The sequence below is a fragment of the Panthera uncia genome, chromosome D1, assembly GCF_023721935.1.
Source record: "Panthera uncia isolate 11264 chromosome D1, Puncia_PCG_1.0, whole genome shotgun sequence".
In the NCBI taxonomy this organism is placed as follows: Eukaryota; Metazoa; Chordata; class Mammalia; order Carnivora; family Felidae; genus Panthera; species Panthera uncia.
The window spans coordinates 104,576,671-104,595,500 of NC_064808.1; the positions used below are offsets into that span (position 1 = coordinate 104,576,671).

General features: G+C 37.5%; 1 protein-coding gene across 2 annotated transcripts in view; it reads left to right on the top strand.

Annotated features, from left to right (window-relative positions):
• The window catches only part of LOC125910205 (protein NPAT), a 57,035-nt gene that overhangs the window by 4,646 nt on the left and 33,559 nt on the right, over positions 1-18,830 (top strand). The window contains exons 2-4 of one of the 2 annotated variants that reach the window (XM_049613957.1): positions 9,370-9,518; positions 13,862-13,980; positions 18,318-18,378. In XM_049613957.1, the coding sequence (XP_049469914.1) occupies positions 18,366-18,378 (13 nt within the window). In that variant the 5' untranslated portion in view covers positions 9,370-9,518; positions 13,862-13,980; positions 18,318-18,365. The remainder of the gene's footprint in view (positions 1-9,369; positions 9,519-13,861; positions 13,981-18,317; positions 18,379-18,830) is intronic. The other variant, XM_049613954.1, reaches the window with a different exon arrangement.

The following is an 18,830-nucleotide window of genomic DNA, read 5'->3' on the forward strand; positions in this document are numbered from 1 at the left end:
GTGGTTCAGTCAGTTAAGCTCAGGTTGGGCTCAGGTCACGATCTCCTGGTTGGTGAGTTCGAGCCCGGTGACGGGCTCTGTCTGACAGCTCAGAGCCAGGAGCCTGCTTTAGATTCTGTGTTTCCCTCTCTGCCCCTCCCCTGCTTGCATTCTGTCTCTCCCTGTCAGAAATAAAACAGTTTTTAAAAAAAATGTGAAGGAGTTATTTTCAAGTCGGGGTTTTGAGATCTCTTGCTTTCTTCATGAGGCACCTCTCTTTCTTTCTCCATAAATAGAATGAAAGAAGATCGACTCTTGCCATGAGTCTAAAATTTTAATACTCTAGGTATAATTAGGATTTTATCTTTCCTTCTCTTTTCTAGTTATATTTCCCCTTTGGTCTATTTTGTTACTCATTACTCCCTCCACTGAAAAGCAGGCTGAAGACAGTATTATATTAAGAAAAAAGGAAACTCAGGCATGCTTTCTTACCTTTTGTACATCTTTGAAAATAAGTTTACATAAAAGCTGTTTTTAGAAGTAAAAAAAATCACTAATGTTAATTAAAGAGTAATTATATGTATTATAATAAGATCTTTGACCCCTATTTTGTATTTTCATTGTAAATTTTGACATTTGGAATAATTTATACCTAAAACTTCCACTATTATTATTATTTTTTTTTTTACAATTTTTTATTAAATGAAAATTTTACATACAGTGGAAATCACTCATTCTCAGTTCTGTGAGTTTTTGTTTTATTTAATTTTTTTAATTTACATCCAAATTAGCGTCTGGTGCAACAATGATTTCAGGAGTAGGTTCCTCAGTGCCCTTTACCCATTTAGCCCATCCCCCCTCCCATAACCCCTCCAGTAACCCTCTGTTTGTTCTCCATTTTTATGAGTCTCTCATGCTTTGTCCCCCTCCCTGTTTTTATATTTTTGTTTTCCTTCCCTTATGCTCATCTCTTTTGTCTCTTTAAGTCCTCATATGAGTGAAGTCATATGATTTTTGTCTTTCTCTGACTTAATTTCACTTAGCATAATACCCTCCAGTTCCATCCACGTAGTTGCAAATGTCAAGATTTCATTCTGATTGCCGAGTACTACTCCATTGTGTGTGTGTGTGTGTATATATATATGTGTATATATATATATATATATATATATATATATTTTCCTTATCCATTCATCCTTCGGTGGACATTTGGGCTCTTTCCATACTTTGGCTATTGTTAATAGTGCTGCTATAAACGTGGGGGTGCACGTGTCCCTTCGAAAGAGCACACCTGTATCCCTTGGATAAAAGCCTAGTAGTGCAACTGCTGGGTCATAGGGTAGTTCTATTTTTAGTTTTTTGAGGAACCTCCATACTGTTTTCCAGAGTGGCTACACCAGCTTCATTCCCAACTTCTATTATTCTAATAGAATTGGTCACAATCTAGTACTTGATGATAAGTAAGCTTTTAGTAAGCAAATAACTGGTTTTATATATATATATACATATATATATACACATATATATGTATGTGCGTGTGTATACATATACATCTGCGTGTGGTGTATGTATATATATGTATGTGTAAGCTTTGAAGTAGTCAAAACGGTGAAGTAGGCACTTAATACAATTACCACATTGTTTTGGAAGTCTTAAGACAAAAGTAAAGCAAAATACATCAAGTCTAATCTAAAGTGTCCAATCTGGATCGCCCAAAGTTGGGCATGTTTTTTGTTTTGTTTTTAAAGAATTGGTGTGTTTTTTTCTTAAGATTTTATTTTTTTTTTAATTTTTTTTAACGTTTTATTTATTTTTGAGACAGAGAGAGACAGAGCATGTACGGGGGAGGGGCAGAGAGAGAGGGAGACACAGAATCGGAAGCAGGCTCCAGGCTCTGAGCCATCAGCCCAGAGCCCGACGCGGGGCTTGAACTCACGGACCGCGAGATCGTGACCTGAGCTGAAGTCGGACGCTTAACCAACTGAGCCACCCAGGCGCCCCTTAAGATTTTATTTTTAAGTAATCTCTACACCCAACATATCACTCAACAACACGAGATCAAGGAATCGCTGGCGGAGCCAGCCAGGCGCCCCTGAAGAGAATCCTTTTACTTCATCTGAAGCAGTCATCAACCCAGATGGTATTCTGATTCCACTGTCCAAATCACATCAGTCTAGAATAATTGACCCCACCTTCAGGACCACTCAGAATCTGGGATTTTAGGATGCTGTGGGTATTTGGGGTTTTTTCCTAACTCTTTATGTAACCTGATACAGATCTTGGAAAAACCATTTAATGTCGTCTGTGCCCAGTTTCTTCTTCAGATTGAGGAAGCCCAAGGTCCATCTCAGGTCTAAATTCTTTGATTCCTGGATAAAGAAATCTGCAGGCAGGAGGCTCTCGTCAGTGTCTCTGGTAGGGTTCCTAGTGCCCTGCAGCCCAGCAGCAGAATGAAGCTCACTTACTGAAGGGCCACCTCATGACTTAATGGGCTTTGATGTGGGCAGCTACGTTTTAATTTTCTCTGAGAGCACATTCCCTGGGGTAAACTGTGCTTTGCAGTGGAATAATGACCATGTCAGATACTTGGATTGCTAGAGAGTATCTCATTTAGAAGTCAATTTCAAATCACATTGCTCTGGTAGTTTTTGTATCAAAACAAAAGCTCCCAAACGAATATTTATCTTGGAGTTTAAATCTGTTGGAATGATAAAAGGATCTAAGAGTTAAGCGTCTGTAAAATATTTGAAGCTGGGTGAAATCACAAATACTAATTCTAATAATCTCTGTTAAATTTGAGTAGAAGCCAAAGGAACTAACAGAATCCCTGGGAACACTTTCAATATAAACTGTTAATCCTATGGTCATGACTAATAACTCGAATTATAAGAGTTGAGGAAAGGCATAAATTGTCTGTACAAGCACAAAATCAGCCCCACACATGAGAAAATGGGTCATGTGGAGGATGCTGAAAAGTCTCTTGTCCCTCTCTGGTAAACTGATGATAATGCTACGAGATGGAAACCAGGCTATAAAATAAAGTAAGCCATTCTGCCTGAATTTTCAGGATTAGGTACCCATACTCCTGCACACATGCATCATAGCTTTAAACATCACTAGTTTTCTCTGATTATGGGCCAGACATATTAAATATTTTTTTAACATCTTTTTTTCAACGTTTTTTATTTTTATTTTTATTTTTTATTTTTGGGACAGAGAGAGACAGAGCATGAACGGGGGAGGGGCAGAGAGAGAGGGAGACACAGAATCGGAAACATGCTCCAGGCTCCGAGCCATCAGCCCAGAGCCCGACGTGGGGCTCGAACTCACAGACCATGAGATCGTGACCTGGCTGAAGTCGGACGCTTAACCGACTGCGCCACCCAGGCGCCCCATTTTAACATCTTTTTTTAATGGACTCTTTTAAAATTTGTTTTGAGAGGGAGTAGGTGTGTGTGTGAGTGAGTGAGTGAGTGAGTGAGCGAGCGAGCGGGGGAGTGGCAGAGAGAGAGAGAGAGGGAGAGTGAGAATCCCAAGCAGGCTCAGCACTGTCAGTACCAAGCCCAGTACAAGGCTCAATCTTAAAACCTGAGCCAGTATCAAGAGTTGCACACTTAAGTGACTGAGCCACCCAGACACCCCATATTTATTATCTTATTTGATCTTCTCAAGGCCCCAGAAAAGTAGCAACTGCTTGCTCTATGATACATTGGTGGAAAGCGAGGTCCCTAGAGGATATATGTGTGCTATAAACTGCTTTTCTTTTAAATGCCAGAAAACACTGAAAGACCGTCCTTGATCATAGATTTTTATTCATTTGTTCATTTAGCTATCCATTTATTCAGGAACTCGTTCAATTTTTAACAAACCCTTCTCCAAAGAAAGCTTCCTGAAAATCCAGCCTATCCCTCTTTTTTGCTGTATTTTATTGTATATGTGTATGCTACATATACAATATTGTGTATGTGTAAACAACATATGTATTATTAATGTATATGCTGTGTTCACCAGTTGATGCATATTTGAGTTTTATAAAGCTTATACAAACTTTAAAAATGTTTATAACCTTGCTTACAAGTTTGTGTGTGGACGTAAGTTTCATTTCATTTGAGTAAATACCAAAAAGTAGTTGCTAAATTGAGTTTACTATCTCACTATTTGTTTTCTGTTTGTCTCATTTGTTTCCAACCAAAAAATGTGCCATTTTTTCCTACATTCTTATGGGTTATTTTTAGTATTCCATTTTCTTTACACTACTAGCTTATTAACTTTGGCTGTTTTCATTTTTAAAAAGTAAAGCAGAACACATTAAATCTAATCTAAAGTGGGAACTCTAGTTGCCTAAACTTGGACATGTTTCTAAGAGCCAAAGATAAATATCTTAGATATTTTAAGATGCGTTGTAATTTTTGAACATTTTTTATAGAAGTAACTTAGTCTTTTAACAAAGCCTTTTCTGAAGTGTATACTGAAGTGTAATGTCTTATGATAAGCCATAACTGTCTGATCTGTGACCATTCCTTGGCCAGCATATGCTACCACAAGTGACCATATTATTCTGAGAAAGGTTACTTCTGTTACTACATTGTGTTTAGGGAGGTATTTCTCAACCTTACTTCATTATCGTACCCTTAAGGAGTATTTTTAGACTTCCCCCCCCCCCCCCCCGCCATTTCCAAATATTTTAATGTCACAAGTACACTATTTACATATTGTATGTATATCTGTGACTTATGCATAAAGACAGTGGTATTTTCTTTGTTCCCTTGCTGCCTCTGTACCAATTTTCATCCCCTTAAGGCTATGTTGTTCTTTTGAGAATGTTTGGTCTGCAGAAAAGCAAATCCACTTTAAGGAATTAGATTTCACACCACCACCTGTTAGAAGTCTCAAGTGGTTATGAATACATCTGGGTGATTAGAACTTTTGAAACTCTCCCATGGAAAGAAATTGTTTATCTTCAGTTTAAATTTTGAAGCATATAAAAAGCTCCACCTGCCCTGATTCCAGAGTGACTCCAGTGGTTCTTAACATATTTTAAACTTCTGTATTCATGAAATCCTAGTAGCAGCTGACTTACTACAAATAATGTAACTCAAAAAGCAAACCTTCATAAAAATGATAACTTCTCAGCTGGCTGTAGAATTATAAGGGTTTATATTTGAGCTCTTTATTTGTAAAAAATAAAAAAGTAAAATATAGCCATTTATCCTTGATCTGCTTTCCTATTTGAGGTGATTTCACATCTTCAGTGATAGAGATATTGAAGTAGTAATATATGAGATAAAAGGTTTCTTCTGTTTCTAAATGTCCTCCCATACTCCAAAGGACATATCTTTGGGGTTTTTATTGGTATATTTATTTGTTTCTTCCTGTAGCATTAGTTAACAAAAGGTTGGAAAACTGATTCATCACCTGTAAGTAGAAAGTGGTGAGTTGGTTCCCAGATCCCAATTAGGCCATTTCCTAAAATGGGATGACAGTTTTCTGGCTCTTTCCTTTTATAACCTTCATATATAATGACTTCATAGACACTCTTGCTACTTTTTTGACTTGGAGGGCCTGGTTAAAGACACAGTTCCAGGTGAGAAGAGTAGAACCTTATAATTTTAAAGTTGGAAGAGACCTAAATAATTGCATTGGTAGTTAAATACTTGAGTACTGTACCAGCACTGAGATGAGTCTAGTACAAAAGGATCTGATAAGAGGAGTTTAATACATGCCAAAAAAGAGTCTCTGAGTAAGTGGTAGTTACCCTAGACCTGAAAAATGAGTTGGAATTAGCTAGACTAAGAAAGGATAAGCTGCCCAAGCAACAGGAATGACATTTACAATGGCCTTGATATCAGAACATTCATGAATTTGCACAATTGAGAGACCAGTTAGTCTGAGAGAGATGGAATGACACAAGTCTCAAGAAGAAATTGGGATGGAAAACAAGTAGAACTTCATATAACATGTTAAGAATTAAGGATTACATTTTTACTTTGAGTTTCATGTACCACAACATGTAGAATTCAGTGGTTTTCAGTATATTCACAATGTTGTGCAACCATCATCACTATGTTAAGTCCAGAATGTTTCCGTCATCCCAGAAAGAAACCCCAAACCTGGTAACAGTCACTCCCACTTGCCCCATCCCCCCATCCTCTAGCAACCACTAATTTCCTTTTGTCTCTGTGGATTTGCCTATTCTGGACATTTTATATAAATGGAATTATGGTAAAACCTTGGTTTGTTGAGCAGAATTCATTTCGGAAACATGCTTGTAATCCAAAGCACTTGTATTTCAAAGTGAATTTCGAGAACCATTGACTCAGTTGTGATCACGTGACATTCATTGTCATGTACTACTAGCATTGTGAGACGTCACTGGTTTATCAAGTTAAAGTTTTGTATTAGAAATGTTCACTGCTCTTACAGAACACTTGCAGAACAAGTTATCCAAGGTTTTACTGCATACAATGTGTGAGCTACTGCTGCAATCCAAGGTTTTACCGTATACAATACGTGATCTTTTGTACCTGACTTCTAGAACGTCATGTTTTCAGGATTCATCCGTGTTGCAGCAAGTGCAAGTAGTACTTTGCATGGCTGAATACTGTTCCATTGTATGGATATTCCACATTTTGTCCATTCACTGATGGACATTTAAGTTGTTTCCACTTTTTGGATATTAAGAAAAATGCTGTGAGCACTCATGTACAAGTTTTGTTTGGACATACTGTTTCAGCTCTCTTACATATATACCTTAGTAGAATCACTTGGTCATTTGGTAATTCTATGTTTAATATTTCTGAGAACTTCACAAGGAATTTTCTAACGATTTTATACTACTTTAAATTCTTACCAGCAATGTATGAGATTTCCAGTTTCATCACATCTTTGCCAATATTCACGACTGTCTGAATTCTGGCTATCCTAGTGGTATGAATTGGTATATCTCATTGTAGTTTTGGTTTTAAATCTTCCTAATTACTAATGAAGTTGAGCCTCTTATGTGCTTAATGGTTTGTTCTTTATAAATTCTGGATTGTAGTCCCTTATCAGGTAGATGAGTTGCACATATTTTCTTCCGTTTCATCCATTGTCTTTTCATTGAAAGCACAAATTGTTTTTAATTTTGGTGAAATTCATTTCATCTAATTTTTTCTTTGGTTGCTTGTTCTTTAAATGTCATAACTAAGAAACCATTACCTGATCTGATGTCAGAAATATTTACACCTCTGTTTTGTTCTAAGACTTTTATGGGTTTTGCTCTTAAACTTACATCTTTGATCTATTTTTAGTTAATTTTTATATTTGGTATGAGGCATGAGGGTCCAACTTCATTCTTTTGCATGTGGGTATCCAGTTCTCCCAGCACCAGTTGTTGAAAAGACCATTTCCCCCATTGAGTTGACTTGGCGCTGTTTCTGAAAATCAGTTGACCATAAATGTCTGGACTGTGAATTCTGTCCCATTGATCTGTGTCTATCCTTATGCCTGTAACATATTAGCTTGATTACTATTACATAGTAGTATATTTTGAAATGGGTGTTTCTCCACCAGCTATTTCATCTTGAAGATTGTTTTAACTACTCTGTGTCCCTTGTATTATGGATGTTAGGATCAGTTTGTGAATTTCTGCACAAAAGACAACTAAAATTTTGATAGAGATTATGTTGAGTCTGAGAGTATTGACATCTCAATAATATTAACGCTTCTAATCCATTAACAAGATATATCTATCCATTTGTTTAGTCTTTAATATCTTTGAGTGGTATTTTAGTTTTTAGTATAATCATTTCCTTCTTTTGCTAAACTTATTCCTGTTTTATTCTTTTTGATGCTGTTGTAAATGAAACTTTTTTTAATTTCATTTTTGAAATTCATTGTTCATTGCAAATATATAGAAATGCAGTTAAATTTTGTATATTCATCATGTATTCTGCAGCCTTACTGAAGTCATTTATTGACTTTAATAGTTTTTCTGTGTACATGGATTCCTTAAATTTTCCTATTTAAGACATCATATCATCTGCGAATGGGGATATTTGATTTTTTTCCTTTCCAATCTGGATGCTTTTTATTTTCTTTTCTTTCTTAATTGCCCAAGCTAGAACCTCTAGTACAGTGTTGCATTGAAATGGCAAGAGCAGGCATCATCTTGTCTGTGATCTTATGAGGGAAGCTTTGACTCTTTCACCCTTGAGATGTGATATGTTACCTATGGGATTTTCATAGATGCCTTTATCAGGTTGAAGAAATTCCCTTATATTCCTAATATTTGCATCATGAAAAGATACTGGAATTTGTCATGGTTTTTCTGCATCTTATGAGATAACATGGTTTTGTTCTTTATTAATATATAGGGTAATGGCTATTAGATATTTAATATCGTGTGTTACATGGATTTATTTTTGTTTTATTGAACTGGTCTTGCATTTCTGGCACAATTGTACTTTGTCATGGCGTATAATCATTTTTAAATGTTACTGAATTTATTTTGTTAGTATTATGTTGAGAATTACTACATCTGCTTTCTCATGGGGGATATTGGTGTGTAGTTTTCTTGTGATGTTATGGTCTGGTTTTATTATCAGATTATTACTACCACTAGCATCTGAATTGGGAAATCTCTCTCTTATTTATTTATTACTTTTTTTAAAAGAGTTGGTGAAATTTTTTCAGTGTTTGATAGAATTCACCAGTGAGGCCATTTGATCCTAGGCTTTTCTTTGTGAAAAGATTCTTTATTACAGTTAAATCTCTTTACTTGTTTTAAGTCTGTTCAGATTTTCTCTTCTTTCTTGAGTCCGTTTAATGTCTCTGTAAGAAGTATCTGTTTTACCTGGGCTCTCTAAATTGTTCATAGTACATACAACTATTCATAGTATCCCTTTATAATCCAGTTTATTTCTGTAATTTAATAGTAATGTCCCCCCTTTTCATTTCTGAATATAGGAATTTAAGTCTTCTTTATCAGTCTCATTACAGATTTGTTGATTTTTGTTAGTCTTTTCAGAGAATCAACTTTTAGTTTCATAGATTTGTCTCTTTTGTTATTCTGTTTCATTTTTTTTCCTACTCTATTTTCTTTCTTCTGCTTTCTTTTGGGTTTAGTTTGCTCTTCTTCTAGTTTATAAAATGGAAGGATAGGGTATTGGTTTGAGATACTTTATCTTTTTTTTAAGTTTTTATTTATTTTGAAAAGAGTACATGCAGGAGAGGCAGAGGGAAGGAGGGAGAGAGAAAATCCCAAGCAGGCTCCAGACTGTCAACACAGAGCCTGACACAGGGCTCAAACCCATGAAACATGGGACCATGACCCAAGCCAAAATCAGGAGTCAGTTGCTCAACTGATTGAGCCACCCATGCACCCCCAAAATATTTATCTTTTAAATACAGGTATTTACTGGGACGCCTGTGTTGTTCAGTTAACCCAGCGTCTGACTCTTGATATAAGCTCAAGTCTTGATCTCAGAGTCATGAGTTCAATCCCTGCATTGGGCCCTGAGCTGGACGTGAAGCCTACTTGGAAAAAAAACAAAAAACAGGTATTTAAAGCTATAAATATGCCACTAAGCACTACTGTAGTTGTATCCTGTTTTAGCATGTTGCATTTTTGTTTTTGTTTATCTCAAAATATTGTCTCTTTTTGTTTTCTTCTTTGATGCTTTGATTATTTAAGAGAGTGTTGTTTAATTTCTGAATTTTTGTGGGGCGCCTGGTTGACTCAGTCGTTTGAGCATCCGACTTCACCTCAGGTGATCGCAGGTTCATGGGTTCAAGCCCCACGTTTGCTCTGTACTGACACTTCAGAGCCTGGAGCCTGCTTTGGATTCTGTGTCTCCCTCGCACCTCCCCCTTTTGCACTCTTTCTCAGAAATAAATAAACATTAAAAAACTTCTTAAAAAATGTCTGCATATTTATGAATTTCTTATTATTGATTTCTAATTTCATTCCATTAGGGTCAGAGAGTATCCTCTATATAATTTCCATCAATTTTTAAATTTATTATATGTCCTAATACATAGTTTATCCTGGAAGATGTTCACATACACCTGAGAAGAATGTATATTCGGCTATCGTTGGGTGTAGTACACTATAGAAGTTAGGTCTAGTTGGTTTATAGTGTTCAAGTCTTCTGTTTCCTTATTGAACTCTCTAGTTGTCTATTCATTATTGAAAGTGAGACTTTTTTGAAGTGTATAACTTTTATTGAATTGTCTAGTTCTTGTTGCACTTTTGTGAGTGTCTCCTTTGTGTTTTGTGTATCTTTTGAATGATTGGATATTTTTTCGCCATCTTTGCCCCTACTAACAATGTTTGTCTCACTTTGTCTGATTCAGTGTAGCCTCTTCAGCTCTTAGTTCCTGTATGAATGGTGTATCTTTTTCCATCCTTTTATTGTAATCCATTATTTAAGTGTTTATTTCTAGAAGAGGGAGAGTGAGTGGGTGAGGGGCAGAGAGAGAGAGGGAGACAGGGGATCTGAAGCATGCTCTGTGCTGACCGCCCAGAGAGCCCCATGTGGAGCTGGAACTCACAAACCGCGAGATCATGACCTCCTGAGCTGAGGTCAAACACTTAACCGACTGAGCCATCTAGGCGCCCTGAGAGAAGGAATATGAAACAGGCTCCACAGTCAGCATGGAGCCCGACATGGGGCTCAGTCCCACAATCCGGGGATCATGACCTGAGCCAAAATCAAGAATGAGATTCCCAACCAAATGAGCCACCCTAGGGGCTCCCCTAGGATTCCCTTTAATATTTCTTATAGAGTGAGTCTGCTAGCAACAGTGCGTCTGGGTTTTGTTTTGTTTTGTTAATGTGGAAATATCTTAATTTGTCCATTTTGAAGGAGTTTTGCTGGTCTTGGTTGACTTTTTTGGTAGCATTTTGTATGTGTCATCTCCCTGCCTGTGGTCTCTGTGGTTTCTAATGAGAAAAAAGCCGTTAATACTACTGCGGATTGCTTGTATGTGATGAGCTGTTTGTGATTTCAAGATTCTCTCTTGTTGTTTTGACAGTTTGAATATGCTGTGTCTAGGTGTGGATTTCTTTCACTTTATCCCACTTAGAGTTTATTGACCTTCCTGCATAAATAGATTAACGTGTTTCCAAAAATTTTGGAGGTTCGTTATTTGTACATTATTTCTTCAAATAGTCTTTTTGCTTTTTTTGTCTCTGCTCTCTTGGGACTTTGATAATGCGTGCCTTGGTACAGCTGATGGTACCCCACAGCTCCCAGGGACTCTGTTCACTTTTCGTGATCCCATTTGTTTTTGTTCCTTATGCTGGATACAGATCATTTGATCTGTGTTCAGGTTCACTAATTCTTTCATCTGCCTTAAATCTGTTGAGCCCCCCTCTAGAGAATTTCTCATTTTAGTTCTTTTCAACTCTAGAATTTCTATTTGGTTTTTATTTTGTTTATGCTTTTTGTAGAATTTCTGTCTTATTTCTGTTTGGTGAAACATTGCTCTCATAATCTTTTTAGGTATTTATGAATATTTTTCTTTAATTCTCTGAACTTATTTAAAATAGCTGACTTTTTAAAAGTTTTAACTATAGTGTCTTGGTTTCCTTAGGAATGATGTCTGTTGACTACTTTTATTTCCCCTTGCATATGAGGCATACTTTCTTGTTTCTGTGCATGTCTCATAATTTTTTGTTGAAAATTTGACGTTTTAAATAATATAATGTGACAACTCTTATAATCAGACTCTCTTTGTTACTGCACTTTATTGCTTCAGTAGTGGCTGTGAACTGCTGCCTGAACTAATTCTGTAAGGTCTATAGTCTTTAAATTTATATCCTATGATTGGAGAATGATTTTTTTCATTTTTTAAATTTATTTTTTTTAATGTGTATTTATTTTTGAGAGAGAGAGGGAGAGCCAGAGCTTGAGCAGGGGAGGTCCAGAGACAGCGAGAGACACAGAAATCGAAGCAGGCTCCAGGCTCTCAGCTGTCAGCCCAGAGCCCAACACGGGGCTCGAACTCACAGACTGCGAGATCATGACCTGAGCTGAAGTTGGACGCTTAACCGGCTAAGCCCCCAAAGCGCCCCCATCCCCCTGCCTTTTTTTTCATTTTTTCATTTTTCATTTTTCATTTTTTAAATGCTTGCTGTCAGTTAGTCTCCCTTTGTTTACCAAGGGGCTGTGTGTATATTGGGCACACTTCAACATTCAGCTAAGCCATTGACAACTCTGCCTGAGCTTTCACTTCCTGCTTCCGCAGAGCCTTACCTAGTAAGCCAGAGGCGAGGGCTTGGGGCCTTGTCACGTATATTCTGAGTATGCACGTTGCCCTACAGTTGCACGTGGCCTCCTGCTATCTCAGGAATATATCCTAGCTTTTCATAGCCTGCCATGTACTCTTCATGCCCCAGCTTTTTTTTTCCTTTTAACTTTGAGTTAGCTTGTTTGTCCTACTCTTCTGTCACAGGCAGCTGTAGTGTTTAGCAATTTGTGCCGGAAGTTTTAAGCAAACATCTTAAAAAAGTTTCTTTGCACTGGGTAAATTCGGATTCATCTCAGAGACAAGCCATGCAACCAGAGTTTTACAGGGAATTTTCACACAGATCACATTATGACAATTTCTGGAAATGAGTCTTTGGAAAAATTCCAGCATATCCAGTCCCTCCATTGGCTGCTAGGCTGTTTGTTTTAATTGTGATTGCAGGCTATTGACTTTCAAGTATATATTGCTCAGCTAGGGAGATGATCATGGGAATAGAGCTAGTTTAAGTGCCAAGATGTTCATTATACGTGATGTTCATCTATTTTTCTTAAATGCTCTCAAAACTTTAATTATATTCAGAGTTTTGTGACCGTTTTTTAATAATTTGTGCTAGCGTTCTCATTTCTTTTATGGACGAGAGGATTTTTGGAGGTCCTTATGTTGCCATTCCTACTGAAACTGCTAAGATTTTAGAAATTTAAACTGAGAGATACAGGAAGTGATGGAAGGGCTTTACACATGATCAAAGGGCTTTACACAAGGGTTTAATTTCACCAGCTTTGATCCACAAGTCAAGGCAAGTGTGATGTTTTATACATGAAGCACCTTAGTTCTGCAGAATATAAGTGATTTTTTTTGCCCTATATTCACAATGCTTATTTTAACAGAATGGAAGAAGAACCTGGTCTCCCAGGATCCTATCCAATGTTCTTTCTGTACTATACTACCTTTTTTTAGTGGTTGGTAATGCTAAGAAACAAAACAGCAAGGATAGACTGACTGCTAGTCAGGTCATATGTGTGCAAGTACCAAGCACTGATACGTAAGATTGTTCCATAAATGTTGGTTAGATGTAAATGCTAATAAAGTTCTTGTTGAAATAGTGTTTTGACTCCCAAAGGGCATAAATTAAAAGTCAAAGGAGTGCCGTTCTTGCCTTTCTTGAGAAGTAGGTCTTTTGTTCATTTTTCTCTTAAACCAGTAGGCAAATAAGTGAAATGTACAAGTAAGTAGCAATTTTAGGAGAATGTAGTATTTTTTAATAAGCCAGTAAGTTAATTTATACTCTATGCCATCCTTGTGAGTATGGAGTTCATGGAGTAGAAGAACATTTATCATTTCCTTATTAGTTCTCCTGTTATTTATCATTATTTTATTTTCTTCTAAGCATTACTGGGTGTTGGTTGCTGTTTATCAGACACCTTATATTTCTCGTTTACCTGGAGTTTTTTCCATCAAACAGCCATCTATTAAGACTACTTACTTTGTACTGAAGCCCATACTGGTGGTTCTGGGCAAGGCTGCAGAATCCCAGCACATTCTATCTAAGGGTTCATTTGTGATATGAAACTTCTGTAGTATTTCAACAGCATTTTGATAAAAATAGAGAAGCTTACTGGCATCACCTAAACTTCTGTTTTTCATTTAGGTTACTTGCAACAGGAAAACCTCACTTCTACCTGCCAGACTTTTATTTTGGAAAGTTCAAATTTAAAAGAATATGCCGAACATTGTACAGATGAAGGTTTTATCCCAGCCTGCTTACTGGTGAGTGATGTGTTCCTTACAGGAAATATTTCCTCACTGGCCAACATGAGAGACTGTAAACACAGTCTTAAAATCAGCTCATTAGCAGTATCAGAATTCGTAAAGATTTGATAGTATTCATGCATGAGTGGAAAGACTCAGAGAAGGCCAACTCTTCTTTTCACACATTTATTTCACACAATTACAACTTTTGCCTCTAAGAATAGTTTCAAAATGACTCTCTCATTTCTAATTAGTTCCACTACTATTTATCTTGAGGCTCACTTGTTTTCTGCTTGCTATGGACTAAAATATTTGTGTCCCTCAAGATGCATATGTTGAAACCCCATCACCAGTGTGATGCTATTTGGTAGTGGGATCTTTGAGAATTAATTAGGTTTAGATTGGGTCATGAGGTTGGGCCTCATGTGTTATGATTATTGCCTTTGTAAGAAGTGGAAGAGAGAGGGGCACCTGGGTGGCGCAGTCGGTTAAGCGTCCGGCTTCAGCCAGGTCACGATCTCGCGGTCCGTGAGTTCGAGCCCCGCATCAGGCTCTGGGCTGATGGCTCGGAGCCTGGAGCCTGTTTCCGATTCTGTGTCTCCCTCTCTCTCTGCCCCTACCCCGTTCATGCTCTGTCTCTCTCTGTCCCAGGAATGAATAAAAAACGTTGAAAAAAAAAAAAAAAAAAAAAGAAGTGGAAGAGAGAGATCTCTCTCCTTGAATAAGCACAGAGGCGATGTCTAGAAGCCAGGAAGGTGGCCCTCACCAGGAACTGAATTGGCTGGCACCTTGACCTTGGACTCGCTGGCCTCCAGAATAAGAAATGCCTATTATTTAAGCCACCTGCTATATAGTGTCTTACACTTAACCAATTTTTTCCTGCATCTGGTTGCTTACTTTAGATAAATAAAAAACAGGTATTTTGTTATCTTTGTTGTCACTTCAGCTGTGCTGACAGCTCAGAGCCTGGAGCCTACTTCATATTCTGTGTCTCCTTCTGTCTCTGCCCCTCCCCTGCTCACAGTCTGTCTCTGTCTCTCTCTCTCAAAAATTAATAAACATTAAAAAAAAAAAAGATTACTAGACCAACAGAGCATCATTGGGAATACAGTGGGTGTATTTTGTAACCACGTTATTTGACATAGTATTTTGTTAATTTATTTTAAACATGGCTCCTCAGATTCATTTCAGCTGTCACAAACAACATTCTTTTCTGTGGAGGAAACCTGAAAAGTAAAACTGCTAGGGAATATCAAAGATAGTGCATTCATTTAAGATGCCCATTCTCCCCATTTTGATCTATAGATTCATTACAATTAAAATGCCCATAAGCATTTTTATAGATAGCAACAAGCTGATTTCTAAATTTCATGTGGAAAAGCAAAGGGACTAGAATACTCCAAACTGTTCTTAAAAAGGATAAGTTGGAAGAGTCCTGTTATTTAATTGTAAGACTTATTAATGAGTTCTGGTCATCATGATCCGGTGATGTTAGGGGGAGGTTTGGCACTTACATCAGTGGAACAGAATAGAGCCCAGTGTAGACCCATGCAAAACTGATTTGTGGTTGAAGTACAAAGGGAATTCACTGGAGATGGTAATTTATCAACAAATGGAGATAGAGCAATTAGTCATGCAGATTCAAAAAAAGATTCTCTACACATACATCATACAAAGACTACCAAAATGGATAATAGACCAAATGTACAGCATAGAACTATAAGACTTTTCAGGAGAAAATTTACGTTAACTTAGATTTGATGATGAGTTTTAAGTATGACACTGACAAAAAGGAAAAATTGGTAAATTAAACTTCCTAAAAATTTAAAAATTTTGCTTTACAATAGACTGTTCAAAGAATGACCAACCATAGGCTGGAAAAAAAAAAATTACATTATCAGTTATGTGATAAAGGATTTGTACCCAGAACACCCTTTTAAAAACTATTAAAATTTTTTTTAATGAAATTATTTTGGGGGTGACTGGGGGGCTCAGTCAGTTAAGCATCCTACTCTTGATCTCGGCTCAGGTCATGATCTCATGGTTCGTGAGTTCGAGCCCCACATCAGGCTCTGTGCTGACAGCTCAGAGTCTGGAGCCTGCTTCAGATTCTGTCTCTCTCTCTCTGTGTCTCTCTGCCCCTCCCTTGCTCTTACTCTGTCTCTTTCTCTGTCTCTCTCAAAAATAAACATTAAAAAAAAAAAAAAAACTCTTTAAAAAGAAAATCTATTTTTTTTTTTAATTTTTTTAATGTTTATTTTTGAGGAAGACAGAGAGAGAGAGTGTGTGAGTGAGTGGGGGAGGGGCAGAGAGCGAGACACACACACACAGACTCTGAAGCAGGCTCCAGGCTCTGAGCTGTCAGCACAGAGCCCCACGCTGGTCTCGAACTCATGAGCCGTGAGATCATGACCTGAGCCGAAGTCAGGCACTCAACTGAGCCACCCAGGTGCCCCAAAAAAGAAAATCTTTTTAAAGGGCAAGGGATCTGAAGATGGCAATAAGCTAATTTAAAAACTCCAAATCATTTGTCATTGGGAAATGCAAATTAATACTCTAAAGAGATACCAACAGGGGTGCGTCCGTGGCTCAGTCGGTAAAGCCTCTGACTTCGCCTCAGGTCATGATCTCACCGCTTGTGAGTTTGGGCCTCACGGGGGCTCGATGCTGACAGCTCAGAGCCTGGAGTCTGCTTCCAATTCTGTGTCCCTCACTCACTCTGCCCCTTCCCCGCTCATCGTCTGTCTCTCTCTCTCTCTCTCTCTCTCAAGAATAAGTGAAACATTAAAAAAAAGAGAGAGAGGGACGCCTGGGTGGCTCAGTTGGTTAAGCATCCAACTTCGGCTCAGGTCATGATCTCGCAGTCTGTGAGTTTGAGCCCCGCGTCGGGCTCTGTGCTGACAGCTCAGAGCCTGGAGCCTGTTTCAGATTCTGTGCCTCCCTCTTTCTGACCCTCCCCCCGTTCATGCTCTGTCTCTCTCTGTCTCAAAAATAAATAAACGTTAAAAAAAAAATTTTTTTTTTTTTAAAAAAAGAGAGAGATACCAACATATATATATTAGAATGGCTACTGTAAAGAACAGTTTAAAAACTGTCAGATCATTAGCAGTAATGGTGCAAAACAGCAGGAACTCACATTTATTGCTGCTGAGAATGTAAAATCATACAACCACTTTGAAAAACAAATTGGCAGTTGTTTATAAAGGTAAACATGTGTTCCCCATGTGACCCAGCACTCATACACCCAGATACTTAATCCAAGTAAATTGAAAAACATGTTCACACAAAAGCCTGCACACTAATGTTTATCGGTGATGGTCAAAAACGGAAAACAACCAAGCTGTCCTTTAGCCAATAAACAGATAAACTGTGGTACAGCCATAGAATGGAATACTACTAAACAACAAAAAGCAAACATGCTGTTGACTCAAAAAGCGTGAATGAATCTTAAATAAATCCCTCTGAGTTCTACTAAATTAGCCATTCTCAACAAATAATGAAAATGTAATGTAGATAATGGGAGCCAGGTTTCTCTGTGAGAAAGAACATACAAATAAGATTAAGAGTGGTCGCGGGGGTGGGGCACCTGGGTGACTCAGTGGGTTAGGTGACCAACTTTGACGCAGGTCATGGTCTCACGGTTTGTGGGTTCAAGCCCCACTTCAGGCTCTGTGCTGACAGCTCACAGCCTCTAGCCTGCTTCGGATTCTGTGTCTCCCTGTCTCTGCACCTTCCCCACTAACTCTTGTGCACTCACATTTCTCTCTCTCTCTCAAAAATTAATATTTTAAAAAGAATTTTTTTTAAAAGAAAGGGCAGATTAGGAGTGGGTCCTTACAGTTTTAAAACTTAGGTGACTGGATCCCTCCCTTGCAGCTGAAAACTGCTTTTCTGCCTTTGGACTATCTTACTTAAAAAAACATAGTCTTAGTGTCTTATTCAAACAGACAAGGTCCTTGGGGTGCCTCGGTGGCTCAGTCAGTTAAGCTTCCGGCTTGGGCTCAGGTCATGGTCTCATGGTTCATGAGTTTGAACCACAGGTCAGGCTCTGCACTGATGGTGCGGAGCTTGCTTCGGATTCTCTCTCTCCCTCTCTCTCTCTCTGCCTCTCCCCTGCTCACTCTTCACTGTCTCTCTCAAATAAAATTTTTTTAAAATTTCAAACAGGCAATTTTCTTGACTCGTGGAAGATTTGATGCAACTCCTAACTTAAGTGACTCTTTATTTTTGATACCTTGTTCTTCACCCCCATCAAAAAATCCAGGGCTTTTATAACGTTATATAGACGTTCTATGGTGGAAGATTATTGGCAGTGTTGCATAATTTTTGTAATGCTTGATTTTTTTTCTTTTCAGTCCTTGTTTGGAAAAAACTTGACAACAATTCTGAATGAATATGTAGCTATGAAAGCAAAAGGTAAGAATTCAAGTTCAGGGATTCTTTTTATCTAATTTTTAAGTAGAAATAATTTTTAAAGGATAATGCCTCTTGCAAATCAAAAGAAAACTTTTCAAAAAACAAAACAAAGCAAAAAACTTATCTCCATTACGATGAGAGAAGTTTTACTGGGAAATACCTAATTAAAAAGTTTGCATTTATATTGAGAAATTGTAAAAATCTGAATGCTGATGAATGTAACAAAATAAATCTTGTAAAAAATAAAACTCCTAAATGTAGATCTCTGCCTTGATGAACAGCATTGCTACGTGTTAGAGAATTTCAAGATAACATTTTAAGTCCTTTGTAGTCTAAATCTGGACACAGGACCCAGTCATAAAATTCTGATTTATATTAACCAGAATATAAATTAATAGTTGCCTAAGTTAATATTTTAAGGGGAAAGTTAAAATTGTTTTATTCTCTAATAT